Source organism: Oncorhynchus keta, unplaced genomic scaffold (genome assembly GCF_023373465.1).
Source record: "Oncorhynchus keta strain PuntledgeMale-10-30-2019 unplaced genomic scaffold, Oket_V2 Un_contig_5384_pilon_pilon, whole genome shotgun sequence".
Taxonomy (NCBI): domain Eukaryota; kingdom Metazoa; phylum Chordata; class Actinopteri; order Salmoniformes; family Salmonidae; genus Oncorhynchus; species Oncorhynchus keta.
This window is the reverse complement of record NW_026288262.1, coordinates 130,001-146,753: the sequence shown is the minus strand read 5'-3', so window position 1 is coordinate 146,753 and position 16,753 is coordinate 130,001. Positions and strand designations below refer to the sequence as shown.

The following is a 16,753-nucleotide window of genomic DNA, read 5'->3' as shown; positions in this document are numbered from 1 at the left end:
TCTACCTCCAGTTGTAATGTACTGAATGGTCTTTAGTATATAATACGGTTTTCTACCTCCAGTTACTAATGTACTGAATGGTCTTTAGTATATAATACGGTTCTACCTCCAGTTGTAATGTACTGAATGGTCTTTAGTATATAATACGGTTCTACCTCCAGTTGTGTACTGAATGGTCTCTTTAGTATATACTGAATGTACTGTCTTTATATAATAATGTATCCAGTTGTAATGTACTGAATGGTCTTTAGTATATAATACGGTTCTACCTCCAGTTGTAATGTACTGAATGGTCTTGTAAGTATAATACGGTTCTACCTCCAGTTGTAATGTACTGAATGGTCTTAAGTATATAATGCGGTTCTACCTCCAGTTGTAATGTACTGAATGGTCTTTAGTATATAATACGGTTCTACCTCCAGTTGCAATGTACTGAATGGTCTTTAGTATATAATACGGTTCTACCTCCAGTTGTAATGTACTGCTGAATGGTCTTAAGTATATAATACGGTTTCTACCTCCAGTTGTAATAAACTAGAATGGTCTTTAGTATATAATACGGTTCTACCTCCAGTTGTAATGTACTGAATGGTCTTTAGTATATAATACGGTTCTACCTCCAGTTGTAATGTACTGAATGGTCTTTAGTATATAATACGGTTCTACCTCCAGTTGTAATGTACTGAATGGTCTTTAGTATATAATACGGTTCTACCTCCAGTTGTAATGTACTGAATGGTCTTTAGTATATAATACGGTTCTACCTCCAGTTGTAATGTACTGAATGGTCTTTAGTATATAATACGGTTCTACCTCCAGTTGTAATGTACTGAATGGTCTTTAAGTATATAATACGGTTCTACCTCCAGTTGTAATGTACTGAATGGTCTTTAGTATATAATACGGTTCTACCTCCAGTTGTAATGTACTGAATGGTCTTTAGTATATAATACGGTTCTACCTCCAGTTGTAATGTACTGAATGGTCTTTAGTATATAATACGGTTCTACCTCCAGTTGTAATGTACTGAATGGTCTTTAGTATATAATACGGTTCTACCTCCAGTTGTAATGTACTGAATGGTCTTTAGTATATAATACCTCCAGTTATGTTCTGAATGGTCTTTTAGTACCTTCCAGTTGTAATGTACTGAATGGTCTTTAGTATATAATACGGTTCTACCTCCAGTTGTAATGTACTGAATGGTCTTTAGTATATAATACGGTTCTACCTCCAGTTGTAATGTACTGAATGGTCTTTAGTATATAATACGGTTCTACCTCCAGTTGTAATGTACTGAATGGTCTTTAGTATATAATACGGTTCTACCTCCAGTTGTAATGTACTGAATGGTCTTTAGTATATAATACGGTTCTACCTCCAGTTGTAATGTACTGAATGGTCTTTAGTATATAATACGGTTCTACCTCCAGTTGTAATGTACTGAATGGTCTTTAGTATATAATACGGTTCTACCTCCAGTTGTAATGTACTGAATGGTCTTTAGTATATAATACGGTTCTACCTCCAGTTGTAATGTACTGAATGGTCTTTAGTATATAATACGGTTCTACCTCCAGTTGTAATGTACTGAATGGTCTTTAGTATATAATACGGTTCTACCTCCAGTTGTAATGTACTGAATGGTCTTTAGTATATAATACGGTTCTACCTCCAGTTGTAATGTACTGAATGGTCTTTAGTATATAATACCTCCAGTTGTAATGTACTGAATGGTCTTTAGTATATAATACTTCTACCTCCAGTTGTAATGTACTGAATGGTCTTTAGTATATAATACGGTTCTACCTCCAGTTGTAATGTACTGAATGGTCTTTAGTATATAATACGGTTCTACCTCCAGTTGTAATGTACTGAATGGTCTTTAGTATATAATACGGTTCTACCTCCAGTTGTAATGTACTGAATGGTCTTTAGTTCTACCTCCAGTTGTAATGTACTGAATGGTCTTTAGTATATAATACGGTTCTACCTCCAGTTGTAATGTACTGAATGGTCTTTAGTATATAATACGGTTCTACCTCCAGTTGTAATGTACTGAATGGTCTTTAGTATATAATACGGTTCTACCTCCAGTTGTAATGTACTGAATGGTCTTTAGTATATAATACGGTTCTACCTCCAGTTGTAATGTACTGAATGGTCTTTAGTATATAATACGGTTCTACCTCCAGTTGTAATGTACTGAATGGTCTTTAGTATATAATACGGTTCTACCTCCAGTTGTAATGTACTGAATGGTCTTTAGTATATAATACGGTTCTACCTCCAGTTGTAATGTACTGAATGGTCTTTAGTATATAATACGGTTCTACCTCCAGTTGTAATGTACTGAATGGTCTTTAGTATATAATACGGTTCTACCTCCAGTTGTAATGTACTGAATGGTCTTTAGTATATAATACGGTTCTACCTCCAGTTGTAATGTACTGAATGGTCTTTAGTATATAATACGGTTCTACCTCCAGTTGTAATGTACTGAATGGTCTTTAGTTCTACCTCCAGTTGTAATGTACTGAATGGTCTTTAGTATATAATACGGTTCTACCTCCAGTTGTAATGTACTGAATGGTCTTTAGTATATAATACGGTTCTACCTCCAGTTGTAATGTACTGAATGGTCTTTAGTATATAATACGGTTCTACCTCCAGTTGTAATGTACTGAATGGTCTTTAGTATATAATACGGTTCTACCTCCAGTTGTAATGTACTGAATGGTCTTTAGTATATAATACGGTTCTACCTCCAGTTGTAATGTACTGAATGGTCTTTAGTATATAATACGGTTCTACCTCCAGTTGTAATGTACTGAATGGTCTTTAGTATATAATACGGTTCTACCTCCAGTTGTAATGTACTGAATGGTCTTTAGTATATAATAATACGGTTCTACCTCCAGTTGTAATGTACTGAATGGTCTTTAGTATATAATACGGTTCTACCTCCAGTTGTAATGTACTGAATGGTCTTTAGTATATAATACGGTTCTACCTCCAGTTGTAATGTACTGAATGGTCTTTGTAATGTATATATATACACAGGTTCTACCTCCAGTTGTAATGTACTGAATGGTCTTTAGTATATAATACACAGTTCTACCTCCCTCAGTTGTAATGTACTGAATGGTCTTTAGTATATAATACACAGGTTCTACCTCCAGTTGTAATGTACTGAATGGTCTTTAGTATATAATACACAGGTTCTACCTCCAGTTGTAATGTACTGAATGGTCTTTAGTATATAATACGGTTCTACCTCCAGTTGTAATGTACTGAATGGTCTTTAGTATATAATACACAGGTTCTACCTCCAGTTGTAATGTACTGAATGGTCTTTAGTATATAATACACAGGTTCTACCTCCAGTTGTAATGTACTGAATGGTCTTTAGTATATAATACACAGGTTCTACCTCCAGTTGTAATGTACTGAATGGTCTTTAGTATATAATACGGTTCTACCTCCAGTTGTAATGTACTGAATGGTCTTTAGTATATAATACGGTTCTACCTCCAGTTGTAATGTACTGAATGGTCTTTAGTATATAATACGGTTCTACCTCCAGTTGTAATGTACTGAATGGTCTTTAGTATATAATACGGTTCTACCTCCAGTTGTAATGTACTGAATGGTCTTTAGTATATAATACGGTTCTACCTCCAGTTGTAATGTACTGAATGGTCTTTAGTATATAATACGGTTCTACCTCCAGTTGTAATGTACTGAATGGTCTTTAGTATATAATACGGTTCTACCTCCAGTTGTAATGTACTGAATGGTCTTTAGTATATAATACGGTTCTACCTCCAGTTGTAATGTACTGAATGGTCTTTAGTATATAATACGGTTCTACCTCCAGTTGTAATGTACTGAATGGTCTTTAGTATATAATGTACTGACGGTTCTACCTCCAGTTGTAATGTACTGAATGGTCTTTAGTATATAATACGGTTCTACCTCCAGTTGTAATGTACTGAATGGTCTTTAGTATATAATACGGTTCTACCTCCAGTTGTAATGTACTGAATGGTCTTTAGTATATAATACGGTTCTACCTCCAGTTGTAATGTACTGAATGGTCTTTAGTATATAATACGGTTCTACCTCCAGTTGTAATGTACTGAATGGTCTTTAGTATATAATACGGTTCTACCTCCAGTTGTAATGTACTGAATGGTCTTTAGTATATAATACGGTTCTACCTCCAGTTGTAATGTACTGAATGGTCTTTAGTATATAATACGGTTCTACCTCCAGTTGTAATGTACTGAATGGTCTTTAGTATATAATACGGTTCTACCTCCAGTTGTAATGTACTGAATGGTCTTTAGTATATAATACGGTTCTACCTCCAGTTGTAATGTACTGAATGGTCTTTAGTATATAATACGGTTCTACCTCCAGTTGTAATGTACTGAATGGTCTTTAGTATATAATACGGTTCTACCTCCAGTTGTAATGTACTGAATGGTCTTTAGTATATAATACGGTTCTACCTCCAGTTGTAATGTACTGAATGGTCTTTAGTATATAATACGGTTCTACCTCCAGTTGTAATGTACTGAATGGTCTTTAGTATATAATACGGTTCTACCTCCAGTTGTAATGTACTGAATGGTCTTTAGTATATAATACGGTTCTACCTCCAGTTGTAATACGGTTCTACCTCCAGTTGTAATGTACTGAATGGTCTTTAGTATATAATACGGTTCTACCTCCAGTTGTAATGTACTGAATGGTCTTTAGTATATAATACGGTTCTACCTCCAGTTGTAATGTACTGAATGGTCTTTAGTATATAATACGGTTCTACCTCCAGTTGTAATGTACTGAATGGTCTTTAGTATATAATACGGTTCTACCTCCAGTTGTAATGTACTGAATGGTCTTTAGTATATAATACGGTTCTACCTCCAGTTGTAATGTACTGAATGGTCTTTAGTATATAATACGGTTCTACCTCCAGTTGTAATGTACTGAATGGTCTTTAGTATATAATACGGTTCTACCTCCAGTTGTAATGTACTGAATGGTCTTTAGTATATAATGTTCTACCTCCAGTTGAATGGTCTTTAGTATATAATACGGTTCTACCTCCAGTTGTAATGTACTGAATGGTCTTTAGTATATAATACGGTTCTACCTCCAGTTGTAATGTACTGAATGGTCTTTAGTATATAATACGGTTCTACCTCCAGTTGTAATGTACTGAATGGTCTTTAGTATATAATACGGTTCTACCTCCAGTTGTAATGTACTGAATGGTCTTTAGTTCTATATAATGTACTGAATGGTTCTACCTCCAGTTGTAATGTACTGAATGGTCTTTAGTATATAATACGGTTCTACCTCCAGTTGTAATGTACTGAATGGTCTTTAGTATATAATACGGTTCTACCTCCAGTTGTAATGTACTGAATGGTCTTTAGTATATAATACGGTTCTACCTCCAGTTGTAATGTACTGAATGGTCTTTAGTATATAATACGGTTCTACCTCCAGTTGTAATGTACTGAATGGTCTTTAGTATATAACCTCCAGTTGTAATGTACTGAATGTTCTACCTCCAGTTGTAATGTACTGAATGGTCTTTAGTATATAATACGGTTCTACCTCCAGTTGTAATGTACTGAATGGTCTTTAGTATATAATACGGTTCTACCTCCAGTTGTAATGTACTGAATGGTCTTTAGTATATAATACGGTTCTACCTCCAGTTGTAATGTACTGAATGGTCTTTAGTATATAATACGGTTCTACCTCCAGTTGTAATGTACTGAATGGTCTTTAGTATATAATACGGTTCTACCTCCAGTTGTAATGTACTGAATGGTCTTTAGTATATAATACTACCTCCAGTTGTTCTACCTCCAGTTGTAATGTACTGAATGGTCTTTAGTATATAATACGGTTCTACCTCCAGTTGTAATGTACTGAATGGTCTTTAGTATATAATACGGTTCTACCTCCAGTTGTAATGTACTGAATGGTCTTTAGTATATAATACGGTTCTACCTCCAGTTGTAATGTACTGAATGGTCTTTAGTATATAATACGGTTCTACCTCCAGTTGTAATGTACTGAATGGTCTTTAGTATATAATACGGTTCTACCTCCAGTTGTAATGTACTGAATGGTCTTTAGTATATAATACGGTTCTACCTCCAGTTGTAATGTACTGAATGGTCTTTAGTATATAATACGGTTCTACCTCCAGTTGTAATGTACTGAATGGTCTTTAGTATATAATACGGTTCTACCTCCAGTTGTAATGTACTGAATGGTCTTTAGTATATAATACGGTTCTTTACCTCCAGTTGTAATGTACTGAATGGTCTTTAGTATATAATACGGTTCTACCTCCAGTTGTAATGTACTGAATGGTCTTTAGTATATAATACGGTTCTACCTCCAGTTGTAATGTACTGAATGGTCTTTAGTATATAATACGGTTCTACCTCCAGTTGTAATGTACTGAATGGTCTTTAGTATATAATACGGTTCTACCTCCAGTTGTAATGTACTGAATGGTCTTTAGTATATAATACACAGGTTCTACCTCCAGTTGTAATGTACTGAATGGTCTTTAGTATATAATACACAGGTTCTACCTCCAGTTGTAATGTACTGAATGGTCTTTAGTATATAATACACAGGTTCTACCTCCAGTTGTAATGTACTGAATGGTCTTTAGTATATAATACACAGGTTCTACCTCCAGTTGTAATGTACTGAATGGTCTTTAGTATATAATACACAGGTTCTACCTCCAGTTGTAATGTACTGAATGGTCTTTAGTATATAATCCACTGAATGGTCTTTAGTATATAATACACAGTTCTACCTCCAGTTGTAATGTACTGAATGGTCTTTAGTATATAATACACAGGTTCTACCTCCAGTTGTAATGTACTGAATGGTCTTTAGTATATAATACACAGGTTCTACCTCCAGTTGTAATGTACTGAATGGTCTTTAGTATATAATACACAGGTTCTACCTCCAGTTGTAATGTACTGAATGGTCTTTAGTATATAATACACAGGTTCTACCTCCAGTTGTAATGTACTGAATGGTCTTTAGTATATAATACACAGGTTCTACCTCCAGTTGTAATGTACTGAATGGTCTTTAGTATATAATACACAGGTTCTACCTCCAGTTGTAATGTACTGAATGGTCTTTAGTATATAATACGGTTCTACCTCCAGTTGTAATGTACTGAATGGTCTTTAGTATATAATACGGTTCTACCTCCAGTTGTAATGTACTGAATGGTCTTTAGTATATAATACACAGGTTCTACCTCCAGTTGTAATGTACTGAATGGTCTTTAGTATATAATACGGTTCTACCTCCAGTTGTAATGTACTGAATGGTCTTTAGTATATAATACGGTTCTACCTCCAGTTGTAATGTACTGAATGGTCTTAAGTATATAATACGGTTCTACCTCCAGTTGTAATGTACTGAATGGTCTTTAGTATATAATACGGTTCTACCTCCAGTTGTAATGTACTGAATGGTCTTTAGTATATAATACGGTTCTACCTCCAGTTGTAATGTACTGAATGGTCTTTAGTATATAATACGGTTCTACCTCCAGTTGTAATGTACTGAATGGTCTTTAGTATATAATACGGTTCTACCTCCAGTTGTAATGTACTGAATGGTCTTTAGTATATAATACACAGGTTCTACCTCCAGTTGTAATGTACTGAATGGTCTTTAGTATATAATACACAGGTTCTACCTCCAGTTGTAATGTACTGAATGGTCTTTAGTAGTATATACTGAATATATAATACGGTTCTACCTCCAGTTGTAATGTACTGAATGGTCTTTAGTATATAATACGGTTCTACCTCCAGTTGTAATGTACTGAATGGTCTTTAGTATATAATACGGTTCTACCTCCAGTTGTAATGTACTGAATGGTCTTTAGTATATAATACGGTTCTACCTCCAGTTGTAATGTACTGAATGGTCTTTAGTATATAATACACCTCCAGGTTGTACCTTTAGTATATAATACGGTTCCAGTTGTAATGTACTGAATGGTCTTTAGTATATAATACGGTTCTACCTCCAGTTGTAATGTACTGTTCTACCTCCTCCAGTTGTAATGTACTGAATGGTCTTTAGTATATAATACGGTTCTACCTCCAGTTGTAATGTACTGAATGGTCTTTAGTATATAATACTGTTCTAACGTGTCCGCTCTGCTAACGTGTCTGCAGGAGGAAGTGGACAGTTTGAGTCCTGTTCTCAGGGACAACCCTCAGCTTCATGAAGAGGTCCGGTTCTGGCTCAAAGATCAAAAGGTTCAGGACATTTTTTTGCAAGGTAAGAAACACTGATGTATTTAATATTTAACAAACCCAACCAACTTGTCTGTTCACTGTGATGATGCTTAGTCCTTCGAGCCCTATTCCCTATATAGAACACTACTGTTGACCAGAGCCCTATTCCCTATATAGAACACTACTGTTGACCAGAGCCCTATTCCCTATATAGTGCACTACTTTAGACCAGAGCCCTATTCCCTATATAGAACACTACTGTTGACCAGGGCCCTATTCCCTATATAGAACACTACTGTTGACCAGAGCCCTATTCCCTATATAGAACACTACTGTTGACCAGAGCCCTATTCCCTATATAGAACACTACTGTTGACCAGAGCCCTATTCCCTATATAGAACACTACTGTTGACCAGAGCCCTATTCCCTATATAGAACACTACTGTTGACCAGAGCCCTATTCCCTATATAGAACACTACTGTTGACCAGAGCCCTATTCCCTATATAGAACACTACTGTTGACCAGAGCCCTATTCCCTATATAGAACACTACTGTTGACCAGAGCCCTATTCCCTATATAGAACACTACTGTTGACCAGAGCCCTATTCCCTATATAGAACACTACTGTTGACCAGAGCCCTATTCCCTATATAGAACACTACTGTTGACCAGAGCCCTATTCCCTATATAGAACACTACTGTTGACCAGAGCCCTATTCCCTATATAGAACACTACTGTTGACCAGAGCCCTATTCCCTATATAGAACACTACTGTTGACCAGAGCCCTATTCCCTATATAGAACACTACTGTTGACCAGAGCCCTATTCCCTATATAGAACACTACTGTTGACCAGAGCCCTATTCCCTATATAGAACACTACTGTTGACCAGAGCCCTATTCCCTATATAGAACACTACTGTTGACCAGAGCCCTATTCCCTATATAGAACACTACTGTTGACCAGAGCCCTATTCCCTATATAGAACACTACTGTTGACCAGAGCCCTATTCCCTATATAGAACACTACTGTTGACCAGAGCCCTATTCCCTATATAGAACACTACTGTTGACCAGAGCCCTATTCCCTATATAGAACACTACTGTTGACCAGAGCCCTATTCCCTATATAGAACACTACTGTTGACCAGAGCCCTATTCCCTATATAGAACACTACTGTTGACCAGAGCCCTATTCCCTATATAGAACACTACTGTTGACCAGAGCCCTATTCCCTATATAGAACACTACTGTTGACCAGAGCCCTATTCCCTATATAGAACACTACTGTTGACCAGAGCCCTATTCCCTATATAGAACACTACTGTTGACCAGAGCCCTATTCCTATATAGTACACTACTGTTGACCAGAGCCCTATTCCCTATATAGAACACTACTGTTGACCAGAGCCCTATTCCCTATATAGAACACTACTGTTGACCAGAGCCCTATTCCCTATATAGAACACTACCTTTGACCAGAGCCCTATTCCCTATATAGAACACTACTGTTGACCAGAGCCCTATTCCCTATATAGAACACTACTGTTGACCAGAGCCCTATTCCCTATATAGAACACTACTGTTGACCAGAGCCCTATTCCCTATATAGAACACTACTGTTGACCAGAGCCCTATTCCCTATATAGAACACTACTGTTGACCAGAGCCCTATTCCCTATATAGAACACTACTGTTGACCAGAGCCCTATTCCCTATATAGAACACTACTGTTGACCAGAGCCCTATTCCCTATATAGAACACTACTGTTGACCAGAGCCCTATTCCCTATATAGAACACTACTGTTGACCAGAGCCCTATTCCCTATATAGAACACTACTGTTGACCAGAGCCCTATTCCCTATATAGAACACTACTGTTGACCAGAGCCCTATTCCCTATATAGAACACTACTGTTGACCAGAGCCCTATTCCCTATATAGAACACTACTGTTGACCAGAGCCCTATTCCCTATATAGAACACTACTGTTGACCAGAGCCCTATTCCCTATATAGAACACTACTGTTGACCAGAGCCCTATTCCCTATATAGAACACTACTGTTGACCAGAGCCCTATTCCCTATATAGAACACTACTGTTGACCAGAGCCCTATTCCCTATATAGAACACTACTGCCAGAGCCCTATTCCCTATATAGAACACTACTGTTGACCAGAGCCCTATTCCCTATATAGAACACTACTGTTGACCAGAGCCCTATTCCCTATATAGAACACTACTGTTGACCACTAGCTCTGTCGTTTATCTATCCAAGCCGACACTGATTTCCACCCTGGTCCTGTGTCTGCTGGTACCAGAGGAGACTGTCTGTTTGTCAGTGTTCCCTATGAGGAGAGACTGTCTGTTTGTCAGTGTGTTTGACCAGAGCCTGTGGTCTTTCGCTTGTTAACAACATCCAACATTGTAATGGGGATCTGACCAGAGCCCTCATGGTGCTCTCTGTGGTGCTACTGGGGTCCATAGTCTGACCAGATCTGCCTTGTCTGCAGACTCTGGCCAAGGTGCATGACCAGAGGATGTCAGAATAGAACATCTAGCCAGGCTACAGAGCCCTGTCGGAATTGGTACATCTAGCCAGGCTACACTATGTCTGACCAGAGCATCTAGCCTAGCTTCAGATGTCTGAATTGACCAGAGCCAGGCTATGTCTGAAGAACACATCTAGCCAGAGCTACAGATGTCCCTGAATTAGAACATCTAGCCAGACCAGAGCCCTATTCCCATCTAGCCAGGCTACAGATGTCTGAATTGGTACATCTAGCCAGAGCCCTGTCTGAATTGGTACATCTAGCCAGGCTACAGATGTCTGACCAGAGCATCTAGCCAGGCTATAGAACACTACTTGGTACAGAGCCCTATTCCCTATAGAACACTACTGTCTGACCAGAGCATCTAGCCAGGCTACAGATGAACACTACATCTAGACCAGAGCCCAGATGTCTGAATTGGTACATCTAGACAAGCTACAGATGTCTGAATTGGTACATCTAGCCAGGCTACAGATGTCTGAATTGGTACATCTAGACTAGCTACAGATGTCTGAATTGGTACATCTAGCCAGGCTACCAGATGTCTGAATTACATCTAGCCTAGCTTCAGATGTCTGAATTGGTACATATAGCCAGGCTACAGATGTCTGAATTGGTACATCTAGCCAGGCTACAGATGTCTGAATTGAACATCTAGCCAGGCTACAGATGTCTGAATTGGAACATCTAGCCTAGCTTCAGATGCCCTGAATTGGTACATATAGCCAGGCTACAGATGTCTGAATTGGCCATCTAGCCAGGCTACAGATGTCTGAATTGGTACATCTAGCCAGGCTACAGATGTCTGAATTAGAACATCTAGCCAGGCTACAGATGTCTGAATCCCTATACATCTAGCCAGGCTACAGATGTCTGAATTGGTACATCTAGCCAGGCTACAGATGTCTGAATTGGTACATCTAGCCAGGCTACAGATGTCTAATTGGTACATCTAGCCAGGCTACAGATGTCTGAATTGGCCCATCTAGCCAGGCTACAGATGTCTGAATTGGTACATCTAGCCAGGCTACAGATGTCTGAATTGGTACATCTAGACAAGCTACAGATGTCTGAATTGGTACATCTAGCCAGGCTACAGATGTCTGAATTGGTACATCTAGACTAGCTACAGATGTCTGAGATTGGTACATCTAGCCAGGCTACAGATGTCTGAATTGGTACATATAGCCAGGCTACAGATGTCTGAATTGGTACATCTAGCCAGGCTACAGATGTCTGAATGGTACATCTAGACAAGACAGATGTCTGAATTGGTCATCTAGCCAGGCTAGGAGACTGTCTGAATTGGTACATCTAGACTGAGGACAGATGTCTGAATTGGTACATCTAGACTGCTACAGATGTCTGAATTGGTACAGTCTGCCAGGCTACAGATGTCTGAATTGGTACATCTGTGTTTTGACTTGAGGTTATTATTTATAGGGGTGCCAGGTAGGTTGTGAGGAGGAGAAAACATTGGTTTCTCCTTTTAGTTTGGGTGGGAATGAGTCCCATCTGTTCCGTCAAGTCTGTTGTGACCAATACAAAGGACTGTATGTAAAAGTCAGGATGGAAATAAACTTTTCATAAACCCTTAAAACATTGAAAAGAACTTCAAAAACAACTATATTCTGTTGTGTGGGTTGTATTAGCAACAACAATGATTACACACACACATATAATAATATCACAATGAGTTCTGGTTCCTCCAGAAATGTCCTGTACCTGGGCCTAAAAGAGTCCTGCCGGTAAAGGAGTTCAGTGAACTCAAGTGACTTTTGTCACGACGATGTTTGTCCGTTCATTCCGTGTAGCGTAAACCCAGTATTAAACATACAATCAATATAACAATTACTTTACCACAGAACCTTAAAGCGGATCAACTCTTAATTAAGTCCTCAACTACCACTAACTACACAAATCACAGTATACATCACATCCAAACAAATGAAATACCGTATACAAAAAGGTGGTAGTCAGTCGGTCAGTCAGACAATCCAATCCGCCAATAGATCTCCAGCGGAGAAAGGCCACGAAGAACGGAGAGGTGTAGTCCAGGGACGCGAAGAGTGGATCCGATCCTGGGTAAATCTTAGGCTACAAAACAGATGTTTAACGGTAACAAAGCCAGGAATAGAGAAGCTGAACTGAGGGGGCTGAACACATCCTCATGCACGTCTCCATCACAACCCCACTTTCGTGCAGATGATGCTGGCTATTTATTGGGAATTATAAAGCCAGGCTGCACTGAGACGGTTCAGAAAAATTCAGGGCCGTCACATCTAGACTAGCTACAGATGTCTGAATTGGTACATCTAGCCAGGCTACAGATGTCTGAATCGGTACATCTAGCCAGGCTACAGATGTCTGAATTGGTACATCTAGCCAGGCTACAGATGTCTGAATTGGTACATCTAGCCAGGCTACAGATGTCTGAATTGGTACATCTAGCCAGGCTACAGATGTCTGAATTGGTACATCTAGCCAGGCTACAGATGTCTGAATTGGTACATCTAGACTAGCTACAGATGTCTGAATTGGTACATCTAGACTAGCTACAGATGTCTGAATTGGTACATCTAGCCAGGCTACAGATGTCTGAATTGGTACATCTAGACTAGCTACAGATGTCTGAATTGGTACATCTAGCCAGGCTACAGATGTCTGAATTGGTACATCTAGACTAGCTACAGATGTCTGAATTGGTACATCTAGCCAGGCTACAGATGTCTGAATCGGTACAGCCAGGCTACAGATGTCTGAATTGGTACATCTAGCCAGGCTACAGATGTCTGAATTGGTACATCTAGCCAGGCTACAGATGTCTGAATTGGTACATCTAGACTAGCTACAGATGTCTGAATTGGTACATCTAGCCAGGCTACAGATGTCTGAATTGGTACATCTAGCCAGGCTACAGATGTCTGAATTGGTACATCTAGCCAGCTACAGATGTCTGAATTGGTACATCTAGCCAGGCTACAGATGTCTGAATTGGTACATCTAGCCAGGCTACAGATGTCTGAATTGGTACATCTAGCCAGGCTACAGATGTCTGAATTGGTACATCTAGACTAGCTACAGATGTCTGAATTGGTACATCTAGCCAGGCTACAGATGTCTGAATTGGTACATCTAGCCAGGCTACAGATGTCTGAATTGGTACATCTAGACAGGCTACAGATGTCTGAATTGGTACATCTAGCCAGGCTACAGATGTCTGAATTGGTACATCTAGCCAGGCTACAGATGTCTGAATTGGTACATCTAGCCAGGCTACAGATGTCTGAATTGGTACATCTAGCCAGGCTACAGATGTCTGAATTGGTACATCTAGACTAGCTACAGATGTCTGAATTGGTACATCTAGCCAGGCTACAGATGTCTGAATTGGTACATCTAGACTAGCTACAGATGTCTGAATTGTATCTGAAGTGGAATAAGTGACTAGTTTCAGTCTGTGTTTAACCCCCAAGATGCTGTGTGTCACCATGTTGCACCTGTCCCCTGTCCTTCAGGTCCGTATTCATTAAATGGTTACCGAGTTCGTGTTTACAGACAAGACTCGGCCACTCAGTGGTTCACAGGGATCATCACACATCATGACCTCTTCAGCCGTAATATGGTTGTGATGAATGACCAGGTAAATACACTCCTGTCTCCATGTTAAATACACCTCTATACTCCTGTCTCCATGTTAAATACACCTCTATACTCCTCCATATTAAATACACCTCTATACTCCTGTCTCCATGTTAAATACACCTCTATACTCCTGTCTCCATATTAAATACACCTCTATACTCCTGTCTCCATGTTAAATACACCTCTATACTCCTGTCTCCATGTTAAATACACCTCTATACTCCTGTCTCCATGTTAAATACACCTCTATACTCCTCCATATTAAATACACCTCTATACTCCTGTCTTAAATACACCTCTATACTCCTGTCTCCATGTTAAATACACCTCTATACTCCTGTCTCCATATTAAATACACCTCTATACTCCTGTCTCCATGTTAAATACACCTCTATACTCCTGTCTCCATGTTAAATACACCTCTATACTCCTCCATGTTAAATACACCTCTATACTCCTGTCTCCATGTTAAATACACCTCTATACTCCTGTCTCCATGTTAAATACACCTCTATACTCCTGTCTCCATGTTAAATACACCTCTATACTCCTGTCTCCATGTTAAATACACCTCTATACTCCTGTCTCCATGTTAAATACACCTCTATACTCCTGTCTCCATGTTAAATACACCTCTATACTCCTGTCTCCATGTTAAATACACCTCTATACTCCTGTCTCCATATTAAATACACCTCTATACTCCTGTCTCCATGTTAAATACACCTCTATACTCCTGTCTCCATGTTAAATACACCTCTATACTCCTGTCTCCATGTTAAATACACCTCTATACTCCTGTCTCCATGTTAAATACACCTCTATACTCCTGTCTCCATGTTAAATACACCTCTATACTCCTGTCTCCATGTTAAATACACCTCTATACTCCTGTCTCCATGTTAAATACACCTCTATACTCCTGTCTCCATGTTAAATACACCTCTATACTCCTGTCTCCATGTTAAATACACCTCTATACTCCTGTCTCCATGTTAAATACACCTCTATACTCCTGTCTCCATGTTAAATACACCTCTATACTCCTGTCTCCATGTTAAATACACCTCTATACTCCTGTCTCCATGTTAAATACACCTCTATACTCCTGTCTCCATGTTAAATACACCTCTATACTCCTGTCTCCATGTTAAATACACCTCTATACTCCTGTCTCCATGTTAAATACACCTCTATACTCCTGTCTCCATGTTAAATACACCTCTATACTCCTGTCTCCATGTTAAATACACCTCTATACTCCTGTCTCCATGTTAAATACACCTCTATACTCCTGTCTCCATATTAAATACACCTCTATACTCCTGTCTCCATGTTAAATACACCTCTATACTCCTGTCTCCATGTTAAATACACCTCTATACTCCTGTCTCCATGTTAAATACACCTCTATACTCCTGTCTCCATGTTAAATACACCTCTATACTCCTGTCTCCATGTTAAATACACCTCTATACTCCTGTCTCCATGTTAAATACACCTCTATACTCCTGTCTCCATGTTAAATACACCTCTATACTCCTGTCTCCATGTTAAATACACCTCTATACTCCTGTCTCCATGTTAAATACACCTCTATACTACCTGTATACTCCTCCATGTTAAATACACCTCTATACTCCTGTCTCCATGTTAAATACACCTCTATACTCCTGTCTCCATGTTAAATACACCTCTATACTCCTGTCTCCATGTTAAATACACCTCTATACTCCTCCCATGTTAAATACACCTCTATACTCCTGTCTCCATGTTAAATACACCTCTATACTCCTGTCTCCATGTTAAATACACCTCTATACTCCTGTCTCCATGTTAAATACACCTCTATACTCCTGTCTCCATGTTAAATACACCTCTATACTCCTGTCTCCATGTTAAATACACCTCTATACTCCTGTCTCCATGTTAAATACACCTCTATACTCCTGTCTCCATGTTAAATACACCTCTATACTCCTGTCTCCATGTTAAATACACCTCTATACTCCTGAATCCATGTTAAATACACCTCTATACTCCTGTCTCCATGTTAAATACACCTCTATACTCCTGTCTCCATGTTAAATACACCTCTATACTCCTGTCTCCATGTTAAATACACCTCTATACTCCTGTCTCCATGTTAAATACACCTCTATACTCCTGTCTCCATGTTAAATACACCTCTATACTCCTGTCTCCATGTTAAATACACCTCTA

At 38.7% G+C, this 16,753-nt stretch overlaps 1 protein-coding gene and 1 long non-coding RNA gene across 6 annotated transcripts in view; one reads left to right on the top strand and one right to left on the bottom strand.

Annotated features, from left to right (window-relative positions):
- Positions 1 to 8,264: 8,264 nt before the first annotated feature.
- LOC127925251 (probable JmjC domain-containing histone demethylation protein 2C) overlaps positions 8,265 to 16,753 on the top strand; it is a 138,396-nt gene continuing 129,907 nt past the window's right edge. Inside the window, 2 exon segments of the mRNA XM_052510127.1 lie at positions 8,265 to 8,367; positions 14,404 to 14,528. Coding sequence (XP_052366087.1) covers positions 14,508 to 14,528 — 21 coding nt within the window. The 5' untranslated portion in view covers positions 8,265 to 8,367; positions 14,404 to 14,507.
- The window catches only part of LOC127925256 (uncharacterized), a 2,813-nt gene continuing 1,047 nt past the window's right edge, over positions 14,988 to 16,753 (bottom strand). For all 5 annotated transcript variants that reach the window (XR_008120216.1, XR_008120215.1, XR_008120214.1 and 2 more), the window contains exon 3: positions 14,988 to 15,845. This is a non-coding gene — a long non-coding RNA (uncharacterized LOC127925256). The remainder of the gene's footprint in view (positions 15,846 to 16,753) is intronic.